The 22,799-nt window shown below is 40.1% G+C and overlaps 1 protein-coding gene across 3 annotated transcripts in view; it reads right to left on the bottom strand.

Annotated features, from left to right (window-relative positions):
* The window catches only part of nrg2b (neuregulin 2b), a 73,965-nt gene that overhangs the window by 4,512 nt on the left and 46,654 nt on the right, over nt 1-22,799 (bottom strand). The window contains exons 5-10 of one of the 3 annotated variants that reach the window (XM_074647930.1): nt 17,547-17,605; nt 11,391-11,414; nt 6,490-6,592; nt 4,378-4,507; nt 2,839-2,966; nt 656-871 (exon numbers count right to left, since the gene is read on the bottom strand). In XM_074647930.1, the coding sequence (XP_074504031.1) occupies nt 656-871; nt 2,839-2,966; nt 4,378-4,507; nt 6,490-6,592; nt 11,391-11,414; nt 17,547-17,605 (660 nt within the window). Of the gene's footprint in view, nt 1-655; nt 872-2,838; nt 2,967-4,377; nt 4,508-6,489; nt 6,593-11,024; nt 11,049-11,390; nt 11,415-17,546; nt 17,606-22,799 lie in introns of all 3 variants that reach the window. The other 2 variants (XM_074647929.1, XM_074647931.1) reach the window with 2 other exon arrangements.

Raw genomic sequence — 22,799 nt, forward strand, 5'->3', positions numbered from 1 at the left:
GTGGTGATGTCACAGAGTAACATATTTGCATGATACCTGCCTAGCGGCTAGTTTGGCACACCCTCAAACAAAGCCAGTTAGAGCGGAGCTGGAGCAGAGTCCGAAGACTTTGTTATGTTGACCAATCACAACAGAGTGGGACAGCTGACCAATCAGAGCAGACTGGGCTTTTTAGGTCTCAAACAGAGCGTTTCAGACAGAGGGTGAAGAGGTGCTGCAGCACAGCCGGTAAGAGAGAAATAAAGTGTTTTTTGAACATTAAATCATGTAAACATGTTCTAGTAGAAACCCAAATGACAAGGTTGCACCTGAAAATAAGCATAAGAGGTCCTCTTTAACTGGTAATTGGTAAAAATAATGTCAACGTGGTTAAATTATTTCATTACCTTCACTACCACTAAAGCACTGGTTTATATATTCACATTACAATATACTGTATCTGGGTGATGTAGACCTGGACATTGAAAAAATCATAACCATTAACTGCCACTTGGGACCGCCAAAGAGTAAAGAGGCTGGTGTGATAGAAGGTAAAATAAAGTAAAAGTGTTGTAGAGTCATAAAGACCCACCACCAACACCACCACACACACACACACACACACACACACACACACACACACACACACACACACACACATTATAACCTTCCCTACCTGTCACTGTGAGGCGAGTCTCTTAGAGAGTCGTAGGAATCCCCGTACTGCATTCCCGGTCCGGACATGTCCGTGCAGCCCCAGTGGGCGGCCCTCCTCGCCATGCACGCCGGGCTGCTGCACTTACTGGTTCCCACAGAGCTTGACAGCCCGCCTGACTGGCAGTCTGAGTTCATACTCTCTGTTCGCTCCATGCTCCACGTCTGCTCCTCGTGTCTGCAGGTGTGGGTGTCAGCAGAACAAGTTTAAAAAGGTTATAACAGAACCGAGGAGCCAGGAGGATACAGAGGATGAAGGAATGCTGGGTAAAGAGACTATACAGCAAAAATTGTTCATATCAAACTGTCCGATCCTTTTGATAATCAACAGCCAACTGTGCAACTCTACACAATCTGATTGTACACTAACTATCCAGCATGAAAGAGAAAGTAAACAAGTGTCTGGTGATGACAGCGGAGCATCAATAAGCCAAAGTCACACATGTGTTTCTCAGGAGTCAGAGGACCAAACGAGAGGCTGAATGCCAATCAGTATCAGACTTGGGATGCTTATGTTGCTCTGTGTGTGCTGCATGTGTTAAGTAGAATTGGGCAAGTCTCATGGCTCACATGTTAGCCATGAATTGATACAGTATGTCAAAGCTCACTGCAATGAGTCTATAGAGTCAATGTTCTGCCTTCCAGTGGTAAAACTTTTCATAAATCAGCTTTATAATGTTATATTTCATATAATGACAAATCTGCTACTTGTGTGAGTTTCAAGTGCAAGTCGCTGTGATTTTTCTCCTCTTGATATTGTTGTGGTATTTGTGGGATAAACTTTTCAGAACAAGTTGAACTACACTGCCAACAAGCTGTTAAAGGTTGGGTTCACCCAAATCACATTTTCTTTTCTTCCTTGTGGTTTCTACCCATGCAGGTAGCATACATCAGACCGGCAATATGTCATCCAGAGCAGGCTCTCGTGACCACGCCCCCTTTTGGGGGGAAACAATCCTGTGTCCCTCGTTGACGGTAACAGAGTAAAGAGAAGAAGTTGAAACATGTCTCCAAACTTCTACTTTAAACAAACCGGTAATAGTAATAACGCTATGCCTAAGAGTTGCTGTGTAGTTGGTTGCACTAATAATAAATCCCAAAACGCTGATCTCTGATTTGTTCCCCTGTCATGTCCTAAAAAAGATATAATAGAGGGGCTTTATGGCTCCAAGCTATAGACCAGACCCGCGTTGCGTCATCTCCGAGGCTGCGCTCCCTTTTGGGGGAAAGAAACTCGTCGTCACAGGAGAGAAAATTACAAAAAGCTGTTGTTTAGCGGGTTAACCGAGGCTTTCACACTGAGATTTGAGGCACATAAAATATGTTAATAATCACTGTCAGTGTGGTAAATGGCTAAATGATGATGGTGACAATGACTAACATGGTTAGCTAACGTTAGCTTGAGTGTGAGGTTGCTGCATTAATACAGTCATACATTAACGTTATAGCAGCATAACGACTGTCGTCTCCAACTAAATCTCAGCCTATAGATAAATCAGTTGACTGTTAACTTGCTGGTTATTAACAGACAACACTTAGCCTAACGGGATTCAATCAAATATGTATAGAAGTCTGGATAAGCAATATCCGGCCACTGTGTTGGATGGAGGAAGACTGAAGTGACATGACGGCGATCAACCTTCATTTATTAAGGTATAACGAACGCTCAGGTTCAGGCAAGGTCGCAAACTAATTATTAGACATGTGTATAAAACAAACGTTTGTTTAACAAGAGATGAATGCATACGAACTTTAAAAATTATAATCTAAACATACGTCAAATTGCATTGAAGTCTATGAGATCTTTGGTTTGCTTTCTCCCAAGAGGGAGCGCAGCCTTGACTTTTTGCAAAGTAGCCGTATCTGCCGGTCTGATGTATTGGTTTTCACTGTCCAAGAAAGTTGTCTCTGAGGTTTCTGCTGCCACCACAATACAAACATTTTTTTTCCCCATAAACAATGTTCCTGTTACTTTGAATGATCCACAGACTCACTACCAACAGCTCTCATTGGAGCTACTTTCTACAAAAGAAATAGTCACTATGAAAACTGTTAATAACTGAAACTGTAAGAAGAAGAATTAGGAGTATAGAAGTTCCTATCTTTGCTTGTGTATACACTTGGAGGTGTGTGTGGTAGGTCTACCTGGAAGCATGTGAGGCAGTGGTAGAGTGGTGGGAGCGGGTCGACATTCGGCTGCCTGCGTAGTTGCCTGCACCCTCAGCGCCGTGGCTGATCACACACTCCGTCGTTGGGACGCTTTTGGAGATGTACTGCAATATACACACACACACACACACACACACACACACACATATACAGTACTTGAATCATTTTAATACTTGTTACTTTTGTTTCCAAATAATGATAGGAGTTTCTGCCTGCTCTTTAACGCCTGTCAGCTCTGTGCCACTATACAGTATTTCCCTGTGTTGTCAATGGATCAGAGTTTTATTTACACAAAGGCAAAAGGAGGCAAAACTGCTCTGAAGGCTAAAAGAACCTCCTTGGTGGAGTTAAATCTAAGTGCTAAAGCTAAATCAAATCTACCAGTGACTCCATCTGAGGAGTTGTGAACCGGCCGAGGCTCTGTGGGCTTCCTTTGCAGTTTGCTCAGGTGAAGCTGACATCCAGTTCTAGTGTTTTCTTCTTCTTGTGTCCCTCCTTTAGCATTAAAGAGGACCTATTGTGTTTTTGTGCTTTTTCCTTTAGTGTATTATATTGTTTTTTGTGCATGTAAAAGATCTGCAAATTTACAAAGCCCAAAGTCCACGCCAAAGGGAGTTACTCTCCCCCAAAGAAACACTGCTCCTGAACTGCCTCGCTTGTCCAGCCTTATCTTCTGAAACGTGGTGATGTCACCAAGTAACACATTTACACCTGCCTGGTGGCTTGTTTTGCACGCCCTCAAACAAAGCTAGTTAGAGCGGAGTTTGAAAGGTTTGGTTCAGTTGACCGATCACAACAGAGTGGGCCAGCTGTCCAATCAGAGCAGACTGGGTGGAGCTCAAACAGAGCGTTTCAGAGGGAGGGTGAAAAGAAGTGCTGCAGCACAGCCGGTATGAGAAAAATAAAGCGTTTTTTGAACATTACAGCATGTAAATATGTTCTAGTAGAAACCCAAAATACAAGTATGCACCTGAAAATGAGCGTAATAGGTCCTCTGTAATGAATATCTGAGGGTTTTCTGAAAATGTTGACACCAAATTCCCATTTATAGGACAGTTATATTTAATTAAAAGCACTGACATATACGGCTGTATTTCAGCAGCACTAAGAAAGCGAAGTCAGCCTGGAGATTACAAAATGTGACATCTATGCATCCTGATAGGCAGCTAATAGATAACTGCAAATGTATTGCTTTGTTGTACCGTATTATTATTATTGTTGGCTACCAGAAGCTAAAACGAAGTCACAGATGCCAAAAATGTCTCAACCTATCCATCTATGAAGTTAGTATCTTTTCCTCATCTTGACATTCAATCTAATCAGTTAATATTGTTGCATTTTTGTTTACTTATTTATTTCTGCCTCTGAGAAAATCCTGACCCTGTCAGGAATGAGCTGTTGTGGTTTTTTTGGGTCGTCAGGACTCGGTGACTGTACTTCCAGCCTGTCAGTTAAACGTGACCTCAGGATCACCTGTACTTGCCTCCGCTGTGTGTTTCTACTGTTTGGACTCACATCAACCATGGGGATCTCCTCGGGACCGGGCCCAGGGTGGTTGGGTCCGTTGGCCAGCATGCGGTTGGGCTGCTCCACACACTGATTCTGGTTCTGGTGTAGGTGATTGTGCATCTTCTTCCTCTGCTTCCTGGATCAGTGGTGATGAAGGAACAATAAGTGAGCTTCCATTACTTCTTAGCACTTCAGAATCACATGATCGTTTTATGGTTACAGCAGTATTATCAATGTACGGCAGCACTGTCTCACAACTTTTGACCACCAATGAATTAAAGCTTATTCTTCTGTTGTATTTAGTGTAAAATGCTCAGGATTGGAGGTCCATAAAAATTCCAGATTATGAAAAAAATACCATAAAGAGCAGCTAGGATGAATTAATAAATGAAAGCTCTTGATCAACTTGATGTGATTGGGTATTAGGCAGTTTTAGAATGGACGATTTTCTCTTTTTAGATAAGCTTCCAACATGACAAACTCACCAACAAACAAACAAACAAACAAACAAATAATTAGCTTTTTTTCTAATAGAATGTGGCGTAGTGAATTATTCACTTTACAGTAATGGTAGAAAGTAACTAGTGGTGCCTTCAAATGGGGTCATGTTTACCATGTCCACCAGAAGAGTCCATATGAACGCCCCCCTCTTGTGGTATTTACGACCTCGTAAGTGGAAAGTTTCTGAAAGCTCGGAGTTCACGAGTTGTGACGTGTTTGTTGACGTTGTCAGAAATGTCAGCAGCCATGGAAGTGAATTTTTTGGTATATAATAAGTGAATATATTGTAATTTTAGTCATATATTGTTATACTTCATAATTTTATAATTTATCTGAGGAAAATGTAGATATTCCCAACGGCCTCATCTTTTTCCTCTGTCATTATGCCTTTGAATTTACTGCATTATGTTACCCACTTGCTAACATGCTAAATTGTTAGCCTCTGTGGCTTCTAGACGCCGACAGTAACACTAATATTGCCGTTGCTTGGCAGCGGTGTTCTCAAGACTTAACCTCTTGAACGTCAAGCATATCGTGTACACGACTTCCCATGTTGTAAACACGAGTTCACGAGTTTCATTTGAAAGCACCATAAGTACACTTACACAAGTACTTTACTTGAGGGGATAGTTTGGGTGTTTTGAAGTGGGGTTGTATGAAGTACTTATCCGCAGTCAGTGTATTACCTATAGTAGATGACGGTGGGCCGCCCCCAGTTTGGAGAAACAGACAGGAGTTACCACACGGAAGCAAAACAATGTACTGCTGTGGACAGGGCCGGCAGCAAAACGTATTTTAGCCACCTAAAAGAAAGGCTCACCTAAAAAAATCCATATCAGTTTAGGTGTACGCTATATGTAGAATATTTTCGCCGATTTACCTTGCTGCCAGACAGCTTTACAGTCTATGTTTTCGAAGGGGGAATCGAAGCAGTTATCTATGCTTTCGCCAAAGCAACCGGACACTAATTTTACCTTGCAGAACACAGGGGTTGCTGGTCTATCGCTGCCTCGATCGGTTAGTTTGTTTGTGCTATTATGTGACTTTGGTTAGTTCGGATTTACCACAGTCACACAGTCACACAATAATACAAACAAACTAACCGTTTGAGGCAGCGGTAGAACAGCAACCCCCGTGTTCTGTGAGGTAAAATGACGTATTATTATGTTTTTTTTCAATGGAGTCTGGTGGCTTTGTTGTGAACATAGATGGATAAAACGGATTCAGTTCCCCGTCAGAAAGGGCTGTCTGACGGCAAGGTAAAGCTGTGAAAATATTTAAATATAGCGTACACTTAAACTGATATTGACTTTTTAGGTGAGCCTTTCTTTTAGGACGCTAAAATACGTTTTGCTGCCGGCCCCGTCCACAGCAGTACATTGCTTTGCTTCTGTGCAGTAACTCCTGTCTGTTTCTCCAAACTGGGGGCGTGCCGACCGTCATACAATACACTGACTATGGATAAGTACCTCATACTACCCCGCTTCACAACACCAGAACTATCCCTTTAAGTACATTTTGGCGGCTCATTACTTTTTTTTTTACAGTGGGTTAATTTGAAGGTTTGGAGCCTTTCATAAATAATGAGTCAGTTATGTTTCCTTCAAAGACACATACTTGGTTTTGCAGTAGGCCACCACACAAACGATGCCAACCACCAACAGCGCCACGCAGATGCCTGTGATCGTCAGCACCCGCCTCTGGTAGAGCTCCTCGGCTTCTGCGGACGGAAACACACGCACATACAAACACACACACATCCATGTATTGCAGACAGACAATCACAAGACAGAGAAGAACACGCGCACACACACACAGACACACACACACGAACAGCATGAGCGCTACTCCATTGATGGTGACTACAGAAACATTGTTCCCACTATTATCTGCTGCCATCCTATCCCCTGTGCTGTCTATAATGTCACATGCCTTTGCAGTTTTAACTGCACTACAGTCAAACAGTGCTACTACAACATAGGAGTAATTCTACAAGCACATAAATATTATGATGAAAAGCACAGCTACATCCTGACATAGACTTCCTGCTGTCCCTGTACAAGTGTATTAACAATGGCCATGGGGATGTAATGCTACAGATGGCACTGGAGAGGATCTGAATGCATGCCTGTATGGATGGAATCCTCAAAAGACAAGTCGTCCACATGGAGAAATTAAATAGTTCAAAGTGTTGACACCACAATGGCCTGAGAGTATAAAGGTTTAGTATTCACAAAGCTCACCAGAACTATAACTGACATACAAGTTAAAGAAAAATGCAAAACATGTTTGTATATAAATGTCACTTTGACATTAATTAATTAATCTAAATAATCAAATGGATATATTTTACTTTGTATATGTTCCTACGCTTGTAGGAACAGATAACGTTTTTGTACGCTATCAAGTTTGACTATTCACAGAAGCCTATAAGTCTGTTAGGTCACCCTGTGGTGGTCATACTGGAGGTCCTTTTGCTAACAAAGACTACAGTATAAACAGTGACATTTATAAAGTTGCTTTTCTTTCTCACACTGTGAGGGAGGTTTTCAGTTTTTGTCGAAGCAAACATCATTAATCTCTAAGGTTGTGTCTGAAATTCCATACTAACATGCTAATATTTAGTAAGCTAAAACAGTATGTGAGATTTTTTAAAATAGGTCCGAAATCTTAACCAATAGTAAGCAAATTGCATACTATTTCCAGTGAAATATTACAGTATGCAACGCTGGACAATGCGATAGTGAGGACAACGTTCATAACAGACAATGGCGGACAGCTCTGTAACGTCAATAACGCTTACACTGTATGTGTAAGATTCCACTTTGCTATAGGCGTAATATCGTTTTTAAATTAGTTCAGATTTTATGATTCTCACAAATCACATTTGGTCACATGAGGTTGGTACAGGTTACCATGGTTACGCGTCTCCAACCGGCAAGGATGCTCTCAGGAAATTACTGCTCAGCGTGTCCGAAAAGATACATACGACTGTTTATTCACACAAAAGTGTGTTGAACGATATTGAAAACATATTGAGATTGATTTTGGACGCAGCCTAACCCTTGTTTGTTTTTTATAAAGTAGTTATTTAACAGCAGGCAGACCGCAGTGTTTTGTTGCCCTCTCTGGTTCAGAGTTTCGAGCCTATTTTACTTTGGACCACAGCCAACCATCACTGATAACTGTGGTTGGGTGTGGTCAGAAGTGTGTATTGTTGCACCAGGAAGCACACCCTACAGTAGCTGTGTTTCCATTCAATTGTCAAGCAAATTTTAAGCAAACTTTTGAAATGTCGCAAAAAAAGAAATGTGAATTAGGCACGTTTCCATCAACTTGTTTGAAGTGAATAAACTCGGCTACAGTGTAGTTCGGTCATGGCTCTAATATGCCAGTAAAAAGTAGAGGTTGCGAACCGAAAACAAAACAAGTCAGCTTGGCCATCTAACCAAAGATAATCTACAGTATATCTAAACATCTCAAACCACTTATGAGAGAAACAATGGAGAGAGGTCTTCAGGAATTTTGGGCAAGTTTTAATTGTTCTTTCATGTCAGCTAGTATTGGCCATGTTTCATGCAGTCTAGAGACAAATTTGTACGTTATGGGAATATCCGAGAAGACGCAGACAGCGGAAACAGCTGATCAGTCATGTGAGTTAAATGTTAGCTACGTCAGAATTTATTTGGCAAAAGCGTTTCCAATTTATTTGGCAAAAGCGTTTAGCACAACTCTTTTTCCACAAAGGCAAAAACTACCTCAAGCGAGTGTAAAAACTTTTTTCGCAATTGAGGAAGTTTTATCAAATTTTGATATTTCTTTACAGCTTTTCTAAAGTGATACTTAAAAATGTGCATATAACTGTGTGAATGGAAACACGGCTAGTGATGTCACGAGTTGCTGGAGTACACTTGTACATCACTGCAGCAAGGTGAAACCACTGCAGGACTTTACAAACAATATTTTAGCAATCTAAACCCAATCCCAATTTCAATCAAAGTTGTTTCAGTTTCCTGTCCTTGACCTTTAACTACGTTGTTGTTTTACTTGCAAAAATGTGACCATAGTTTTTTGTTTTTGCTTTTCAAATTTTCCATATGAAGCTATTGAATTGACCTATAAATTTACAAAGAAATAATTTTCAAGTGGCCAAAATTGTTTATTTTATTCTACATTTTACTATTTGCTCACTAACAATTCTCCAGACAACACTTCTAAGAGATTTGTAGGATGTCTACAAAGTGTTTTTCTGGTGACAGGATCGAGTTGGTAGTGTCATAGTGAGAACTTGCCTTTGGGAACATCTCTAGACAGATTTGGATCACATTACACTGACACTACATTAAGCTCATTAAGTTCTAACAGGTTTTTTTGTGGTGATGCCGTGTGAATACTTCTTCACCATCCTGGTGCATCTAAGGTTAATTCAGATTTGTGGGCCTGCTGTGGTGTAACACTCTGTGTCAGAACGGAAAGCGCAACGACACAATGACAGAGGGAGCAACAAACAGAACGGAACATGAGGGGAGGAGGGAGGGAATAAAAGGAGAAAAGGTTTAAGTGGTGGGGAAGGAGGAGCAGGAGGAAACATGTAGACAGAGGGAGAGGAGGGGCGTGTCCAGGAGAAAGGCCCAGGGAGGAACTAGTCCCCAGAACCAACAGACTGACCTGACTTGGTCCCCTTATCAGCTAAAACAGGATTACAGAGGCCCTTGGATTGTTAGTCACGGCCGAATTAAAGTCCCTGAAGATAAACTGTTTTTCAATGTCGTATAAACCTTCTGATACACACATTTTTGTTAGTTTCTTCTCACTTTGGACTAAAACTGAGGTCGTCTGCTGAACACAGTGACACCCAGGGATGCACCGATGACTCAAATAGCTGGATCGGGTATTGGTGACAATGGAGCCGATCTATTCAATTCAATTCTATGTTTATATACTATATACATTATATACTGGAATTTGAATTCCTGTTTAAGTTTTGACCAATTTGTTGCTGCATTAAAAAGGTTTACACTTGAATTATAATTCCTGTCAATTTTACTGATTTTTTTACCAAGTTTCTGGTGTACAATTTATTATTTTAATAATAAATAACAATTCCATTACTTTATATCTATATCTACCGAAAAAGGTGCATCCCTAGTGACACCTAACATCGAATCCATCAATCTGTCAATTTATTTAGCTGTGGTTCTTATGGATGAAAATACACCAGAAAGCTGAATTTGTTGATTTTATTGTATTTCTGAGATCAGCTTGAAACAGGGACAAGTGAATCAAAAACTGTCCCCTTTACCTAATTCATCACCTCACCTTTCCCCGTCTCCGCTCCCTCAAAAAGCTCTAGACACGCCACTGAAGAGGAGGGAAGGGGGGTGAGGAAGGGGAAGGGGGAAGGGGTGGGGGTGGGGAGTCTAAATAAAGGGCCTCTGTAGGGATTGACAAGCCTACGAGAGCCTCGGCCCGGCATTGTGTGCGTGTCACAGGGTACTGATACAGAGAGGCGAAGGGAAATGGGAAGGCGAGCTCGCCGGCGCAGCGGAGCCAAACAGCGATCGTGATTTAGGACAGGCGAGCTCTTGACTCTGACACTGAGTCAATCAAGGGCAGAATAATAAGGACAGACTATGTGGTCAGGCCTTTTGCTCGCTTTTGGCAACGCTTCGCAGAAATACTCGCAGCTTGCATGTTTTTATTCGACAGGCTGCTGAAGCCAATGTGCACGCTGCCAAAGCCCAGAGGACGGGCCAGATACTTGTATTTATCGATGATAAGAAACAGTGTCTGATTTTTGGACAAAGACGGTAGCTTTTTGCTCTTCTATGGTGTCCAGGTAACCAAAACTTTGATTTGTAACAGGCCCTGCACATTTAATTCACCTCTGCACTTTCTTCCATTAATGTATCTTTCCCAGTTAATTTCTCTAATGTCTGCTTCTCCAAGACTGTAAGAAGAGAGTGCATGCAGAGGAGGGAGGTTACGTGTCTTTACAGTAAAAGCAGGTTAGTGGGCAGGAGAAAAAGAGGGACAGGTTGAGGGAGACCCAGTTGTTGGTTTTAGAAAGAAGATGGCACAATAATGTGTGACTGTGAGAGGATCTTGGCAAACCCTTTAAGCACAGCAAAATGAATAATAATGTTCCATACCCATAAATTCAATTCTGAGAAGCTCTGCCAGCGCAGAAAGTTGTCGTGGTAAAAAGGAGAGAGACAGATAGGGTCAGGTGTAACGTCCACTTTGGAGCAGATATATTATTTCCTGTGTACGCTGCACCAGGATATATGTTAATTAGTGCTGTCAATCATGGTGATTGACACGTGTACCGTCCAGTAACAGACAGACAACTCAGACAGCCTCAGCTCTGTGACCCCCGAGAAATGAAAAGAACCAAACTGAAATCAAAAGGGAGAAAATGAACCAAAGGCAAGAAGGAAAGAGAAGCCAACAGGCAGGAAAAAGCATGCAGAGACAGACGGACAAAAGACAGCAAGACAAGAAGCCACATCACTTACTGCTATATTTACTAGACCTCATTTCTGGAGTAAACAACAGACAGAAATACAAAAGAAAAAGAAAAAATAACAAGACGAAAGAAAAAGAAACAAAAGGTAAAAAGCAGTGAGTTACTCTCCAACATAAAAAACACAGTACAGTCGATGAGGCTGGCACAGCGAATGGGGGTGGGCGCTGTAACTCGTTTGACTAATGGCAATTGTGTGCCTCTGTATTGATTACAGCATACCTCTTGTATAGCACTTTGTCCCGCTACTGCTGCGTACAGCTATTATAACCTTTCATGTGATTTACAGAGAAATCATCTCGCCGTTCCCAATTTCCATGGCTTTGCATGCATTACCCACACGATACAATCTTCTGTGCACCCTGACCTTAACTACCCTACATTTTGACAGTTCAAAACAGCAGAAGGTGTTGCTTCGACTGACTGAGGGAGCGCCACGATGCAAAATAAAAAGCACACAGACAGATTTCAGCAATGTAGACAAGAGCTTGATGACGGGGTCAAAATAAGCAGACATAACATATAATATGATATCTTATGATGTAAAACCTGGTCTTGGTTTAAATTAGACGTTATTCAGTGTGGAAACTTCCAACGACAGACAAACAGCAAAGCGAGACAACATGGCATGGAGCAACAGTGTTTAAACCCTGGAAACAAGAACATTTTTATCCCTCAGATTTATGTCCCTGTGATTGCTGGGCCAGTAACAGCAGCATGACACAGCTGATCTGTATGAAAGTAGCAAAGCCAAACCTACAGGAGTCATTGAACATTTTTATGCACATGTCCTGGGATCTCTGGTTAAACCTGCAGTAGGCAGAATGTTTTTGGCATCATTGGACAAAAATCCATAATAACCTTTCAGCATATTGTAATTCAAGTGTTCTGAGAGAAAACTAGACTTCTGCACCTCCTCATGGCTCTGTTTTCAGGCTTTAAAAAATCTAGCCCGTGACGGGAGACTTTGGCCAATCACAGGTCATTTCAGAGAGAGAGCGTTCCTATTGGCTGTTAAGTCAACGGAGGCAGCTGTCAATCACTCGCAAACTCCGATCAAACAATCAAACTAGCCAGTGCTGATCAAATATTAATTAATATTCTGTTTTTATTCATTTTACAGCTAAACAGTACACTACAAGATATTTCTGAAAACATTTGAAATGAGAAATAGGCATTACAGTAACAGAATATTGATTCATATTTGATCAGCGCTGCCTAGTTTGACCGTTTGATCGGAGCTCGCGAGTCATTGACAGCTGCTCAGAGACGGCCAGGCTCCAGCTCGATTTTGATTGGTTGTTTTCTTCCGGTCTGTGAAATCCTGCAGATGCTGATTAGGAGCACCGGAGGACACGGAGGCACATGATTTTTTTTTCAGATTACCTGTCTCATGCACTACTGTCAGGATATAGTGACTGTTTTATAAAACAACTTTTTAAAATTATATTTGCTCCAATTCTACCAACTGCAGCTTTAAGCTGTTTTACCATCTGATTGTACCAATACTGACTCTATGTGTTTCAGTGTCACTGCCCATGCAATCACAGGAGAGTGACAAAACATGCCCCATTAGCATCCCTATGATTTAAAGGAATAGTTAGACATTTTTGGAATTCTGCGTATTCTTGCTGAGATTGAGATGAGAAAATTGATACTACTCTTGTGTCTGTACAGTAAATATGAAGCTAGAGCCAGGATACTGTTAGCTTAGCTCAGCATAAAGACTGGAAGCAGGGGGACAAAGCTAGTCTGGCTCTGTCCTAAGATTAAACAAAAAACATCTGCCCATCAGCATCACTGGTACAACACCAAGTAACCTCAGGCTATCAACAATACGGGAAGTCACTGCTCCCAGCCAAAAAATAGTTTGGCACATAACCCCCTCCTGTAAAACCACAGGTTGTATTTTTTACACCTTGACATAATATAATGTGTTAAAGCTGCAGTCCATAACTTTGAGTAAATATGATGAAAAGTTATTTTCATAAAGCAGTCACTACATCCTGATAGTAGTGTATGAGACAGATAATCTGTAAAAAAAAATAATCTTGGTCATCTGTGTCCTCATAGTGCTCCTAATGGCATTTGCAAGTTTGCACTGCGGCCGGACATAAACAACCAATCAGAGCCGAGCAGTCTCGACAGCAGCTGTCAATCACTGCTTGCAAAACTCAAAAACTCTGATCAAACGGTCAAACTAGGTAGCGCTGATCAAATATGAATTAATATTCTGTTACTATAATGCCTATTTCTCTCCTCAAATGTTTTCAGAAACATCTTGTAATGTAGTGACCCTGTTTTCAACATGACGGCCAGGGTCACAAACTTTCTCATTTTACAGCTAAACTGTACACTAAAATATGTTTCTGAAGACATTTGAGGCGAGAAATAAACATTACAGTGACAGAATATTGATTCATATTTGATCAAAGCTGCCTAGTTTGACAGTTTGATCGGAGTTTGTGAGTTTTGCGAGCAGTGATTGACAGCTGCTTGAGAGACTCCTCGGCTCTGATTGGTTGTTTCTGTTCGGGCACGTTGAAATCTGGCAAATGCCATTAAGAGCACTAGGAGGACACAGAGGAACAGGATTTTTTTCAGATTACCTGTCTTATGCACTAGTGTCAGGATATAGTGTCCATATTCCGTATCACATTTGCTAAAAGTTACTGACTGCAGCTTTAATCAGTGAGCTTTAGCTGGTTGGTGGATTTTGTGGATTTTGTTACTGGCAGAGGGAGCCTTGCGAGCCGTTTCCCTGTTTCCAGTCTTTATGCCAATCTAAGCCAAATCTTTCCTGGCTGTTGTTTCATATATAACACACTAACGGAAGTGAAAAAGGGCATTTCACAAAAAATAAAACTATTCCTTTAATTAAATTACACTTTGATGAGAAGCAAAACATGTTGAACATATTAGAAGTCCACCTTAGGACATTTCAAGCAGCATTTAGCCACATGCCATAATGACAGATTTTATCAGATGATCCATGGATGCTAAGAGTGAAAACAACATTCATAACTGTGGGTTTAAAGGGATAGTTCAGGGGTTCTGAAGTGGGGTCGTATGAGGTATAGTCAGTGTATTACCTACAGTAGATGACGGTCAGAACGCCTCAGTTTGGAGAAACAGACAAGAGTTACCGCATGGAAGCAAAGCCATGTACTGCTGTGGACGGGGCCGGCAGCAGATCGTATTATAGACACCTAAAAGAAATGCTTGCCTAAAAAAATCCATATCAGTTTAAGTGTATGTTATATTTAGAATATTATGCCGGTTTACCTTGCTGTCAGACAGCTATACAGTCCATGTTTCTGACGGGGAACTGAAGCAGTTATCTATGCTCTCGCCAAAAAACAGACTCCATTGAAAAAAAGCCCAGTAATATTACCTAACAGAACACGGTTTGTTTGTGTTATTATGTGACTTTAGTTAGTTCAAATTCACCAAAGTAACATAATAGCACTAACAAACTAACCGATCAAGGCAGCGGTAGACCAGCAACCCCTGTGTTCTGTGAGGTAAAATTACAGTTATTTCTATTTTTAGAGTTTGGTGGCTTTGGCGAGAGTATAGATGGATATAACGGCTTCAGTTCCCTGTTGGAAAAGGCTGTCTGATGGCAAGGTAAAGCGGTGAAAATATTCTAAATATAGCGTACTCTTAAACTGATATTGATTTTTTTTAGGTGAGCCTTTCTTTTAGGGGGCTAAATATGTTTTTCTGCCGCCCCCGTCCACAGCAGTCCATGCTTTGCTTCTGTGCGGTAACTCCTGTTTGTTTTCTCCGAACTGGGGGCGTGCCAACCGTCATCTACTGTAGCTAATACACTGACTATGGATAAGTACCTCGTACAACTCCACTTCAAAACACCTGAACTTTAATCCTAACGTCTTAGTTCAGGACAGATTCCACAGACATGAAAATAAGAAACTCTGCTTATATGAAAATCAATATCACACAGGGTATCTCAGATAGATTTCAAATCTCATTACATTAAGACTGAACATATTCTAACTCTAAATCTCATTCACTTGCCAAATTATTTGGATTTTGGACAGACTGTAGCTTCTAGTAATGACTGGCAATGTCAGAAGGACTTACATTGTTCTCCGTCTAAAGCCTTTATTTGTCAGTCGTGCTCCTACTCCAAAAAGTAAAATCAATGACAGATTTTCCTCTTTGTTTAAAAGAGAGCCACAGCATAGAGTGAGAACATTCAACCCTGTATTACTAGTTTATATCCACATAGTTTAGCCTTGATCGTCTTTTTTTTTTTTTAACTGCTAAAATTCTAAACAGCACCGATGAACCATCTACAAAGAAAAGTGACAAAATGTTCCAATAAAAAACAAATAACTCCAACCGCCTGTGTTTCTCATTGTGTGAAATCTCTGTCTCCTCTGTTTCGTTTTGTGCAGTTCTCTGGATCAAGCTGCAACAGAAGTATTTTGTGTGCCATTTACAGCTTAAAAATACAGAGTATTTAAAATGTAAGAGTAAACACAACGTAAAGATGTGGTACTTAGTGTTGAGTTGTCAATTCTGGGGCTTTTTTGGTAATGCTTTATAATAACCATCATTAATAAATGGTATATTGATAGTTAATTAAAATGTAGTTAATAGATAGTTTACTGTTAACAAACCATGAAATTATAATTAATAATGATAATGATTACAAAATGACTTGTAAACCTTTAAGGAATTGTTTGTAAAACATCTGTAAACATTACAAAGATAGATATTTGTAAAACTTTGTAAATGGTTAATAATTGGTTTGTAAACCATCTATAAACATTTTTTGGATGGCTGTTATAAAATTGCAACTGATGATGATTATACCTTGTTAATGGTTAATAAATACTTTTCATAGCATCTTTAAACATTTTTGAAAGGCTATTATAAAGTTGTGGTTAATAAATACTTTGTAAAGTGTCTTTAAACAATATTTAATTAGCTAGTTAACACTTTGTTAATGGTTAATAAATGTTTTTTAAACTGTCTATAAACATTATTTGGATGGATATAAAGTTGCGACTGATGATTATAATACATTATAATGCTCATGACTTTATCAATATAGGGCTGCAACAACTAATCAATTAATCGATTAGTTGTCAACTATTAAATCAATCGGCAACTATTTTGATAATTTATTAATTGGTTTGAGTCATTTTTTAAAGAAAAAAAAGTCAAATTCGGAAAAAAAAGTTGAATATTTTCTGGTTTCGTTACTCGTCTATGACAGGTAACTAAATATTTTTGAGCTGTAGAAAAAAAAACAAGACATTTGAGGACGTCATCTTGGACTTTGGGAAACACTGATCGACATTTTCCACCATTTTCTGACATTTTATAGACAATGGTTAATAAATACTTTGTACAGTGTCTTTAAACATTATTTAGATAGATAGTTAACACTTTGTAAATGATTAATAATTGGTTTGTAAACCATCTATAAACATTATTTGGATGGCTATTATAAAGTTGCAACTGATGATTATAATACCTTGTTAATGGTTACTAAATGCTTTGTAAAACATCTATAAACATTATCTAGACAGTTATTTGTAGCACTTTGTTAATGGTTAATAATTGGTTTGTTATTGTCTCCTATCAGCTATGATACAATATATAATTCATAAACAAATTATTTGATATTACAGAAAATAATGTAAAAAACCCCCAGATATTATAGCATTACTTATAATTAGTAAACATTATCAATTATCATTTCATTGTTTGTTGATTAGCTAAGTTTAATTAACTATAAATTCATAATTTATGAATGATGGTTATTATAAAGTGTTACCCTTTTTTTAGCAGCTCTCTAGGTCAAGTATCCAGTATGTATTGTGCTGCTATGAGCTTATTAATGTGCTTATAAAATATGTCGATTGTTTGTTTCTGGTGACCAGAGGAGCACCACGGAGGAACCAGGGGAGACAGGGAGAGGAAGGGGCGGACACAGAGGCATGCAAACTCACATTCACACACACACATGTTAACTTATATGAAACAGAAGAGCAGGTTTGCAAACACACACACACACACACATAGACAGAGCGCTCCCTCCATCCAACCCCTCCGATGTAGCATGCAGCATCTCAGTGAGAAGGAGACAGACAAGAGCAAATGGACATACTGTAGAAATCGGCCATGACGGAGTTTTCACAGCGGTCCCCCCTATAGTCATTGGGACACCTGATGGAGGGAAAACAAGACACAGAGGGGAGGGGGGAAAGGGAGGTGGGGAGGGTTAAAGATACAGAGGGAAGAGAGAGGGTAAAACGGGAGGAAAGGGAGGAAGAGAAGGACACAAAGACAGATAGAAAAGAGGGGGGAAAGAGAGAGGAAGGGAAGGAGGGAGACATAAGAGAGCAGAGAGAGATGAGGGATTAGAAACAGCACAATCCACCAACTACAGAGAGAGAGATGACCTGCATACCGTGACATCACCGCCATCAATATGACATCACTGCTACAGTTAAGACATCATCACAGTCATGAGGGTCATGGGATGGGGGTGCAGGAAGTAGGGAAGGTCAAATGTACAGTCGTAAACCTCCAACCCCTCTCACACACAAACACAGATGCACGCAAGCACACTAACACACACACACTCACACACACACACACACACACACACACACACACACACACACACACACACACACACACACACACACAATTGCCTTATTACAGACTCTCATTCATTGCATCCATCACTTAACCCCTGACCAAAACTATGATGAACTAGAAAAGCAAAGCAAAAGAAAACGTTAATGTAATATGCCTGTAAAAACTGTAAAATGGCAGACATGTTCAGTTCATAGTGATCTTGTCTGCCGTTTAATATTTGTCAAAAAAAAGACCCATAAAAGCGTTGGTTGTTTTTTTTGCACGTCATCTCAATGTAAAGTTTATAGTATAAGCCATCAGGGACAGTGAGAGAGACACAATGTAGGTGTCGTGAGTCTCACAAAGCAGAAGCAAAGTAAGAGGAGAGAAAATTTTTATGTTTGGTGAGTAAATTGTGTTCAAAATAATGTGTAACAATTAGTGGGATCTATTGGCAGAAATGGATTCTAATAATAATAAGTATGTTTTCTTTAGTGTATGATCACCTGATAATAAGAATCATTGTGTTGTTGTTACTTTAGAACAATGATTCCCAAACTGGGGGTCAGGACCCCTAAGGGGGGCCCAGAGTTATAAAAGTGGGGGTGCAGCGAGGCTAATTATTAATGATGCATAGCTCTGCACTGGCCTTATTTTTTATCTCCAAAAGGGGGGCCATGCAGAAAAGGTTTGGGAACCACTAGCTTAGAATGAGCCGCTCATATCTACATAGGGAAAGTGAGCCATGTTGCTCTGCTGTGTTTCTACATTAGCCCAGAACGGACAAACCAAACTCTTGTTAACCTTTTCTACTTTGGCCGGAGTCACACACACTCTACGCACTGGCTCTGCTCCAGACAGCTCTAGAAAGGGGCATTCGCATTTTTGCCTCGGCCACCGTAGCTCTCCAACACGCTTTGCACACGGGAGAAGCTTCGGTTGGTTGCAATCTCCTCACCTCACCGCTAGATACCACCAGATCCTACACACTAGACCGTTAATACTTTACATGCATGTTGAGAGTCTGACATCATCGAAGATTAACGAAACAATCTATCTGAGTCGAATGGATGACCATCACAGTAACATGTCAGCCAGGATATGTTAAGCAACGTGCAAAGAACAAGGCAACAAGAGAAAAATGTCTGTCTCTTTAGCTGCTAAATGTTCCACTTTCTTCTAGGGGTGTAAGAAAATATCGTTACACGAGTATAGAGATATTATGTTTTGTGATACTGTATGGATTCTCAAAAACACAGTATCGATTTTTAATTAATAGTTTGCATGTAAAGATTCGTGGCAGCCAGTGGGTCGTATTACATAAAAAGTAGTGCTATGATGTTATGACTGTGATAAAGGCAAATGCAGATCCCACTGTTCTATTTGCATAAAAAAGTCAACTTTTGTAAAAAATCACGATATATCGCCTTGCTTACAGTATTGCACTGTATCGCAATATATTGAACTCTAACCCCTGTATCATGATACGTATAGTATCGCCGGATTCTTGCCGATACACAGCCCTACTTTCTTCATTGCCAACTGTGTCAGTCTGTTGTTTGGTGCTGAGCAAGTAGTACACAATGCTTTTGTTGGAAATAAGGCTGATGAGAGCTGTGAGAGTGAAGCAAAACATTAAAGTTTTGGGCCGTGAAACTCAAACAATGAGCTTAAAGAAACTGTAACGTTCTGTAGAGCTGGGGGAAACTGCACAGTGATAATGTTCTGTGGGTTCGTCACTACAAGCGGAAAACAGGGTGAAGGGTACGCACATCCGAAACACTTCTACAGCTGCTGGAAAAATCAGACAAAAGATCTGCACACTACTGATAGCTCCCGGCAATTGAATTTAATAGAGCAGTGTTTCGATCTAACAGAGCACTTCCTCAGGCATGGTCAAATGACCATCACAAAGCACAACAAGCAATATATTGTCACAAACACATTCATCACTCAGGTGGTTGTGATCTGCATGACTGGGAGTTAATGAAAATCCATACTAACATGCTAGTTAGTACGCTAAAACAGTATGTGAGATTTTTCAGTATGTCCGAAACCTTAGTATGAAACCCAAAAGTACGGGAATTGCATACTATTTCTGGTGAAATCTTACAATATGCAACGCTGGACACTATGGCGGCATAAATATCCCAGAATGCAATGCGATAGTGACGACAACATTCTTAAGAGATGTTGATGGACAGCTCGGTAACATCAATAACACTTCAATGAAAGTATAAGATTGCACTTTGCTATAGGCGTAATATATACTTTAAATTCATTCAGACTTTGATTCTAACAAATCCTTGTTTGGTCACATTAGGTTGTTACGGGTTACCATGGTTACACGTCTCCAACTGGCAAGGAGGCACTCAGGAAGTGACGATGTAAATTACGGCTCACTGCAGCCGAAAAGATACATACTACTGTTCATTCACACAAAAGTATGTTGAACGATAGTGCACATATTGGGTATGTAGAGTATAAGTATGCAATTTTCAGGCTGGACCAATCAGAGCAGAGCTGTACAACTCTGTCTGATGTTCCCATATAGGGGACAAAGCATATGTCACTACGAGCGACACCTTTTACACACACGTCATTTGGTCCACTGTTACTATAAAAATGTTGATCAGAGCAGCTTCAATGCAGCTTTAAAACTTTTGACATGAATAATATCAATGATAAGGATCTTATTAATATACAAAATGCGGCTGGGATAACGAATATGTAAACAAACATGGCCTCCTGGTTATTTTCTGCTATGCTCATGACTTTATCAATATAGGGCTGCAATGATTAATCAGTTATTTGATTAGTTGTCAAGTATTAAATTAATCGCCAACTATTTTGATAATCGATTAATCAGTTTGAATCTTTTTTTTTTTTTTAAAGTTAAAATTCCAGCTTCTTAAATGTGATTATTTTCTGGTTTATTTACTCCTCTATGACAGCTAACTGCATATCTTTGAGTTGTTGACAAAATAAGACATTTGAGGACGACATCTTGGGCTGTGGGAAACACTGATCGACATTTTTCACCATTTTCTGACAATTTATAAACCAAACATCTAATCGATTTATGAAGACAATTAGCGACAGATTAATTGACAATGAAAACGATTGTTAGTTGCAGCCCTATTTATCAATACGACACAGTGTAGAGGTATAGCTGTGGTTAGAACTCCAACCAACACATAAGTAGTCAGAATGTTGTTGCCTCGTAGAGGTCAGTGTATTTTGAGGTCAAGGTTTAATGAAGCTGAAACTCTGGGTGCAAACACCCAGCAGGAAATCAAAGCGGTGCGCCCTGTTTATTCATGCACATGCACAGCTGCAATGAAAACAACATCCTTGCTTTGTGTAATACTGTGTTTAGTGTGAAAGCCTGGTAACCCAGAACCAACAAATCCCTAGATGAACCCTGTAAACTGGGCCTTAAAGAACGAGGACTTGTCAAAATGACCTTCCGACAAATGCAAAAATGTGAGCTGTTTTCACAAGAATAGAAGTATAAGAGCGACAGGGAGAGAGAGAGAAAGCCCTCCACAGTGTGTGAGCATGAAAATGCTGGAATAGGTCTGGGTATTTCTCTGGCATAAATAACAGCAACAGTTTACATGCAGCTGCAGAATGTGGTGTTTTGTTTCTGGATGGGTGGCGAGCTGTCAGCGATACCACGTGGCTGAATATGATTCATATTCAGGCAACAGCCATCAAACTCACAACACTGAAACTAACAAGTCGGCTCCTCGCAGCATCACAGTCACTAGAAAATCGATACACATGCATGCATAGTCCCAAATAATGGTACTTTTTAATGCTAAGTATACTCTTTTCTATTCATTCTTATCAGCTCTTTAAATGAAACACTACAGGACCTCATTTCAATTGATGTCCTTGAGAAAATAAAAAAATATCTTTCTGAGAGAGTGCTTGAAATGTCTTGAATTATATGCTATAATGAGTGTCATGACTTTTACCCAGCCAGTCATAATTGATTTAATCTCTTTATAGCTGTAAGTGATAGAAGATCAGCTTTTACTGCAGTCAAATGAAAAATAGGCATGTTATAGAAAATGTGATCCAACTGCAGTGCACATTATTCTGTAGATGAATCACAGCGATGCTGAACCCCAGTGTTATGATATCATGGGTGTGGCCCCATTACGGTCATTACAGGATAACAGAAGCTCTCTGGCTCTAATGGCCATATTGTATTCATTACAGTGATGTAATAGCGGGTCAACAAATGTATCCAGTTTAAAAGGCAGGGACCTCCGTCTACCCCTGTGCATGTCCTGTCCATACAACTGACTGGGGATCCTTTCCTCCTCTTTCTCACCACTAAAGAGACAACTTGCATTTTGAATCAATTACAGCAAAAACCCTCGGAAGAGCCCACTCAGCAATTTCCCATAGAGTTATAAATAGAGCAGAGAGAGAGAGAGAGGTGGGAGACACTCGGAGCAGAGGCAGCCCTATGCCGGCAGAGCTTTTACTGTATATCATTTCTTCCTCTCTCTGCCTCTTTTTTCCCCCTCTTCTCTCCACCCTTTCTTAATCTGCCCGTGCTCGCCATCCCTTCAGTTCTGTTCTTTCAGCCCTGAGAACGAGCACAGAGGTTGTTCCAACCATAAAAAATTAAAGAAAAGCCTGTCGTTTATTTTGTTATATTCAATATACATCAAATTTATAGTGGCAATCCTTAAGATTTTAGTCCTGGTTGATTTAGAATTTCTATTTGAGTGGAAACAATGGATTTGTGCTAAGAGTT

Source organism: Sebastes fasciatus, chromosome 10 (genome assembly GCF_043250625.1).
Source record: "Sebastes fasciatus isolate fSebFas1 chromosome 10, fSebFas1.pri, whole genome shotgun sequence".
In the NCBI taxonomy this organism is placed as follows: domain Eukaryota; kingdom Metazoa; phylum Chordata; class Actinopteri; order Perciformes; family Sebastidae; genus Sebastes; species Sebastes fasciatus.